At 55.4% G+C, this 6,681-nt stretch overlaps 1 protein-coding gene across 1 annotated transcript; it reads right to left on the reverse strand.

Moving 5' to 3' along the window:
* Positions 1–4,217: 4,217 nt before the first annotated feature.
* On the reverse strand, positions 4,218–6,304 carry LOC122422695. The gene is made up of 3 exons (XM_043439317.1): positions 5,792–6,304; positions 5,088–5,397; positions 4,218–4,849 (listed from the first exon to the last, which is right to left on the reverse strand). The coding sequence occupies exons 1-3, from the start codon at positions 5,924–5,926 to the stop codon at positions 4,218–4,220; spliced, it is 1,077 nt and encodes a 358-aa protein (XP_043295252.1). The 5' UTR covers positions 5,927–6,304.
* Positions 6,305–6,681: the final 377 nt, after the last annotated feature.

Genomic DNA, 6,681 nt, shown 5'->3' on the forward strand with positions numbered 1-6,681 from the left:
ACCCTGGGCAAATGAGACAATGATCTGAGGCTCAACCATTTCAACTGCAAGATGGACACAAAACCAGTACCTCCTTGCCAGGGTTGTGAAACTAAAGGGAAATGCTTATTTAGACCAGGGGATTGGAGGGTCTCCAGCAGCCTCTCCTTGTGTCCAACTTCTCTGGACCTGTGCTCTCCTCATCCTGTGGGCAAGGGTCAAGTGTGGAGCTGGGGAGCCAGATGGGGCTGGTCGAGGACCAGGATGAAAATGATAGTCGTCGTGGGTCAGGGAAGGAGGCCACCTCCTTTCCAGATCTCAGAGTGGGGCCTAAACCAGGGAGCGGGGGATGCAAGATCAGAAGCGAAAACTCGGAACCCCCACCGCAGGGCCGGCCTCTTCCTGGCAAGGACCTTCTCTCTGGTCCAGGCTCCAGTGTGATGTGGTGCTGCTCCCTGAGTTCTCCATGTGTCCAGCAGGCCAAGAGCTCTCGGGAGCTTTAGGTCTGTTAATCCGCAGGTGCCTAACTGTCAGAATGACACAAGGACTAACAACATTGATGAGGAACTCTATTTTTAAAAAATGACAGAAGTACAGGCAAGGCAGGGGGTGGGAAGCAGAAGGATTGACTGCTTTTCAGGCCTTTAGCAGAAATGTATCAGAAATATCTCCACTCCAGCTCAGGAGAGCCCACATGGTGGAAACAGAATGGACAATCAGGCTGTGAGTCTAATCTGCTGGTTAGATTCAACTCCACTGCTGATCCCAGAGACCAAAGTCCCAATCCACCAACCTTCCTGTGTGCAGCCAGACACCAAAGGAAGAAACACAGAACTTGCCTTTGGAAGTCTCAGCCAGACTTGATGGTGGAGTTGCTCAGCATGGTCAGTGGTCGCTATGGACTCAGCCCCTCCTCCGTGCTCACATCCTCTGTCCTCACAGAAACATGCACGGTTCACTACACAGAACTTTCTGGGGCACTTGTGTATACCAGAACCTGGCAGTGGCCAAATGCGAGGAGAAGACTCGGAAAAGGACACCTCCCTCTTGGGCGCTTCCCAAATGACCAAAGACCTGAAGCCTTTGATACTTTGGATTTGGAGAAGTCTTTCTAAACATGTAAAGGGAGAAAGAAGGCCCACTGGGACTAGTTGATATCCATTGGGAAAGGACGTCAGGTCCCTACCTCACAGAAGCCACCAAAGATTAGACACATACCAAGAACCAACACTTCAAAGAAAAACTTGACACATTTTAGAACAATTTTTGATGAGGGAATCCTTTTTTTTTTTAATTTAAACATTGTTGATTTGTAATGAATTTTAGATTCAGGCATACAGCAAAGTGATTCTGTGATTCAGTGTCTCAGGTGCTTCCTTGCAGAAAATTCACTCGCCCTGGGCCACGCCCTCGACTCCAAACAACAACGAATAGACCTCCAAGGCCGGAGCAGCATGTGATGGTGCTTGCGGGTGGTTTTTGACTGAATAATTTATTCTAATAGGCTAGCAGAGGATCTCCAAACCCATCCTGAAACAGGAGTCCTTGCTCCCTTGAATGTGAAACAGGGCTTGGGAGGGGCAGAGGTGTGTCATGACCATTTTGTCTGCAGAGGACAAAGTGGTGCGTCGAGAGGATGCGTGGAAGCACGTCCCAGGACTCTGAGCACACGGACACAGTGACTGGACTCCTAGTCCTGCTCTTGGGGCATTGCACTGTGTCCAGCCCTGACACACGGCGAGCAGCTCCCACGTGCCCTAGGGAAGGTGACATGACCTGGACCTGGCCAGTGGGTGTGTTCCGTCCTCCCTGGCCACCGTGATTGGCTCAGGACTAGGGCAGTGAGCAATCAGGACCCAGGGCCAGGCTTGACCCTGGCATCAAGGGGCAGAGGGGCTCTGGTTCTGCCGGAAGGGGTGCGGCTGGCTGTCGTCAGGCTCCAGCAGTGGAAGGGGAGTGAGGTCGGCCTGGGGCGGTTGGTGGCCTTCCAGCTCCCGTCAGGGCAGAGCCGCCAGCCTGAGGATGAGGGCGCTGCTGAGCCCAGGGTTGAGAGCGCCCGTTCCCGGTGTGGACCCGCAGCTCCTCCTGAGACCTGAGGGGAAACCGTCTGCTCGTGAGTCCTCTTCTGCTTGTCTGTCAGCTTGTTTGAACCTCGCTGGGTTTTCTATTCAGCTGGCTAAGTGGAGACATGGAAATGCAACTGTGTGGGTTTTGGCTGGCTTCAGGAAGAAATGCCAGATGCCGCTGGGAGACTCCCGTTGAATCTGGATGAGGTGATATCTCTTCGGGTCAGATATTAATTCTAGGATAACCCGAAGTAGTCTTCACAGGATTGAGATAGACACCTGCTAAGGGAGCAGTCCATGTCCTCATTCTAGAGCATGAGACTGCTGCTCAGAGAAGGGGGTGACGTGGCTCCAGCAAGGAGGCGTGCACCCAGACAGAAGCCCCGGGTCCTGCCGTTTGAACGCAGGGAAGCCACTGGTGTGGGCTGTCCGTGTGTCAGGGGCTAAGGCATCAGCCCATACTGGACACTGTTGGGGCCTGACTTGGTAACTGCCATGTGGTAGCTTTGAGATTTCCAAAAGCAGTTTGCGCTGAAGGGAGGAAGGGCACCTGGCTTCATCCACCCCACCACACCCTCCAGATTCCCACTGACACTGACACCTTTCTCTCGATTTCTGAGGAAGTGACAGAGTCACTCTCTCGTGACCACCTTTGCTGACTCCTGTTCACGGGCTGCCATGTGGAGCTGCTAGAGGAGAAGCCAACGGCCTTTGCTCCCGAGTGCCTCTCTTTCTGTGGGCCTTGGGGGCCCTAGTCCCCACTTGCACACCACAGGCCTTTTCCACATGTTGTGGGGCCCCTCACTCAGTTTGTATCCCTCACTGTCCTTGCCATAGCTCCCTTGAAACTCAGCTTGTGAGCTCCTTTGTCTGCAGCGTGGCCCGCCTGGCTGCCACCGGACGGACAGAGCTGACAATGAAACAACAGCTCAGATCTGACAGCTCAGAAGCTCTGTACAAAGGGACCGGACTCTTCCCAGTGGAGAGGGTGTCATAGCCTCCAGGGTTCTGGAACCCGTGCTTGCGCCAAAGTGACTCCACAGGCGTTTGAATGCCTGGGGAGAGTCCTGGCTACAGGGGGAATGGCTCGAGTCTCCTGAGGTTCTGAAGGCCCACTGTGTGCAGGTTCACGGTGCAGAGAGAGGAGAAAGTGGAGGCCTGCCCTGGAGGTGGTGAGAGCCCATGGATGGGTCAGACAGGCTGGCAGGGCAGGATGGCACCTGAGCCGCCTTCACGAGGAGGTGGTGTGGGGCCAGAGGACGAGAAGCAGGTCTGCTCCCTCGGCTGGTGCCCAGGGCAGGTTGTCACCAGACAGAACAGTTACCATGGTGATGACCATCACTGCTGTCTGCAAAGGGTTTCCAGTGGTGCGTCTCCATTGGAGCGGTCAGGCCATCTCTAAGCTAGACTGGCCATGTGCATTGCCTCTCCTTCGTTCTTCCCATGTGTTCTCTTCTTTCCAGAACATGAATTTTCTAGAGGGTTTTTGGGTCACCAGGATGTTAGGTCATTCTCTAGCCTTGTCTCCTGAGGAATGGCTTCCTAGTTGTTGGGGTTGTTTGTTTATCCAGCTCTCTTTCTTGGCTGATTATGTGACTTTGTTTGTGCCACAGGAAAAGTTCAGCATTCGCGTTCTGGCTGAGATGTCATTCTTAACAACAGCAATGACTGCCTGGGGAATATGACGGCATTTGCCTAAAGGACTTCATCTGGCCCATGATATCTTGAAAGTACCTACACCATCCTTTCAGATACTCAAAGGTACTTCAAATAAAATCAAAACAAGAATTCTCAAACGTAGCCTTGAAAATGTGGGGAGTCAGAACAAAAGGACCTCATTGTTTCACTGATAGTCATTGATGGGGACACCCAGAATATACGGAGAAATGAAGAGAAAAGGTTTCAAGTTTGTTCGTGGTCAGAGAGACGGAAGAACAGGGAGTGCTTGCCGTGAATACAGGGTTTGCTGGGAGGTGAGGCGGAAATCTTCAAAGGGTCTGAAACTACAAGGTGGCCATGGTTACACAGCGCTTTGTCGGTCCTCAGTGTCCCCAGATTGCAGCCGTTTTCAATAATTGTTATTATTAGACAATGATAATTGTTAACAATAACAATTATTAAACAACAATAATTGTTACTATGACATTGTTATTATTAAATAAATGAATAATTTTATTCTTTCAAACTGAACCAAGAAAAGTACAGAACACCATAGAACAAGTAAAAGAGCACAAAATAGGTAGAGAAAAACCAAATAAACAGACCCTCAAGGGAAGGGAAGTCAGTCTCCCCTGGGTGGGGAGCGAGTTGATGGCATCCATGGGGGGCAGACAGGGATAGCGGCTGCAGAGCCCACGGCTCCCCTGGACCTGGTGTTTCCAGAACGGGCTCTGGGTCTCTGTCCAGAAGAGGGGCCCGTTGTCCCTGCAGCGGTTGGTCAGTCATCGTGGGCGTCTGGGTGTTGAGCAGGAGCCAGGGCAGGCTGTCCCTGCAGAGGTGGTAACTCATGCCCTGACTCGGGTTCTCCTGCCAAAGCCCGAGCGGGTGCAGGTGCAGGTGGAGGTGGACGTTTGGGCCGAGGGGGAGGGACATCGGTGCCTGGGGCTGGGCGTCCTGCAGGCACAGAGGTCCGATCTGCCCAGTGTGGTGGCCAGGAACCAGCTGGTCCAGTGTCTTTGAGGCAGGATGGATCAGGTCTCGATGTCCCCTCAGTGGATCCCTGGGTCCTGCACGTGCAGCAAGCACCTCTGTAGGGACAGGTGTTGGAAATGGAGCCTGGTTGAGTTGGAAGGTCAGAGCTAGAGCTGGGAGAGAAGAAGAGATTACCCAGAGGTCTCCCTTGTCACGGGCCTAACTGGGCTCTAAAGCTTCCCAGGACTTCCAGTAGAATACCCAGCATAGGATGCCTTCTCTGACTGCAGTCTGCAAGATGGTGTGAGGCCAGCCGTTGCTCCAGGCCCAGCCCCAGCTCTGGAGGACTCCTCCCTGTGAAGCTCAGCGCCCCTCCCCACACACTCAGATTCCCAGCCCCGGGCTCCTCACCTCTGTGCTCTGCCGCGCTGGGCTCCAGGTCCTCGTGCTGCCTCAGAGGGAGGGGTGCTCGGGGCTCTGGGTCGGAGCCAGGTGTGCTGAGCCGCGAAGCAGCCCGAGACTGGGCCCCGCGGTGTGTCCTGGGTGGTTTCTGGGGAGGCCTTCCCCTCTTGCTCTTCACTCCCCCTTGGGCTGACCCCTCCATGGGCACGCTCACCTGGACCCTGCACTGGGCCTCACGGGCAGGGGGATGGGGCTCCGACCCCTCCCTCGAGGAGGTGGACGGCGTGTCCCCCTCGTCGGCCACATCCGGTGGGAAGCTCTGCAATGACAGTAAGCGTCAGCCAGGCCTGCTTGGTGTTTTCCGAGCTGGGCCTGGCCAGTATGGCTGCTGCTTCTGCCCACTTGAATTTCTGGTCCCAGCGGAGATGTGTGTCTGCTCAGATACCCACCCGGGAGGAAAGAGACACCTCTTAGGGCGTCAGGTCAACCTGGGCAGTCAGCGCTGCCTGGGCTCTCCCCCTCCCGCCCAGCCTGCTCTCCCCTGGGGTGGGGACGCCACCGGTGCACAGGCTTCTGACCGCACATCCTTCTGGGCTTGCTTGAGGCAGACACACCCCGAGAACCCCCCGTCCCCATTCCCAGGGAAAGGACTCGGGGGTTGCCCGGGTGGGATGGGAGAGGTGGCCGGGCCCGGCCTGGGGCTCCCGGGTTACCTTCCTGTTCCTTCGGGCAAAGGGCCAGAGGCCTCCTCGGGGGGCCCTGAGCCAGCGTCGCCAGCGATCCCACACACTCTGCCTGTGAGCCCTCCCGAGGCCCCGGCCTCTGGGCAGGGGCAAACAGCAGAACATCTTGGCAGCAAGTGATCTGGCTGGGGTCTCCTCTCGCAGTGGTGCCTGGGTCCCTGGGTTCTGGGTTCTGTTGAGTTCTGTTGCCAGGAAGTGACATCATTTCTTGGGTTCGTTGCTGAGGTCCCTCACACAGAGCTCCCCAAGGGAACCTGGGTGTTTCTGAGTGTGCAACCACACCCTTAGGCCCCGTGCGGGCACAGTGACACGCACACTGCCCAGCCCTCAGCCTTGGGGGAGGCCTGGGTTCCGCCAGGGCCTGAGCTCTGAGGACACAGCTGCTTTCAGACCAGGCTCCTCCTTCTCCTAGGTCACGTGGCCCTAGACAAGCATGTGCCCCTCAGGGTTTCCCCAGTCTTTCCATCTGCCGAGCGGGGGTCATTCTCCCATCTCCTGCCCAGATCTGTTGGCCTCCGAGACCCCCATGCCTTTCCACCTGGGGCTGGTATCACATGGAGTTTGTGCACTGAGACTTCCCAAAGGAAGGATTCAATACAGGGCTGACCTAGCACGGAATGGGGCAGAAACAGGCTCTGGGACCTAGGAAAAGACACTCCCCTTGCTGCCTTTTCAAGACCCCACCCCCCAACTGGGGGGCTGAAAGGAAGACTGGAAGGTCGCCTTCTCTTATATGAAAGAGGAGCCAACTTTCTGGTCCTCTTTTTCCATCGAGATTCTGGTTCAAGTCTCCCAGCTTGGCTTCTGTGGGTGGCTGAGCATAGAATGGCTCCCTGCATTCAGGCAACTGCTCTGAAAAT

This window comes from Cervus canadensis, chromosome 20 (genome assembly GCF_019320065.1).
Source record: "Cervus canadensis isolate Bull #8, Minnesota chromosome 20, ASM1932006v1, whole genome shotgun sequence".
Taxonomy (NCBI): domain Eukaryota; kingdom Metazoa; phylum Chordata; class Mammalia; order Artiodactyla; family Cervidae; genus Cervus; species Cervus canadensis.

What these genes read in the sequence shown, in the direction of transcription:
- LOC122422695 (XM_043439317.1), bottom strand. Translation starts at nt 5,926, where the DNA reads ATGTTCTGCTGTTTGCCCCTGCCCAGAGGCCGGGGCCTCGGGAGGGCT. An exon ending in TTGCCCGAAGGAACAGGAAG is followed by an intron (nt 5,398 to 5,791) that starts GTAACCCGGGAG and finishes CTGTCATTGCAG; the next exon opens with AGCTTCCCACCGGATGTGGC. An exon ending in CAGCGCGGCAGAGCACAGAG is followed by an intron (nt 4,850 to 5,087) that starts GTGAGGAGCCCG and finishes CTTCTCTCCCAG; the next exon opens with CTCTAGCTCTGACCTTCCAA.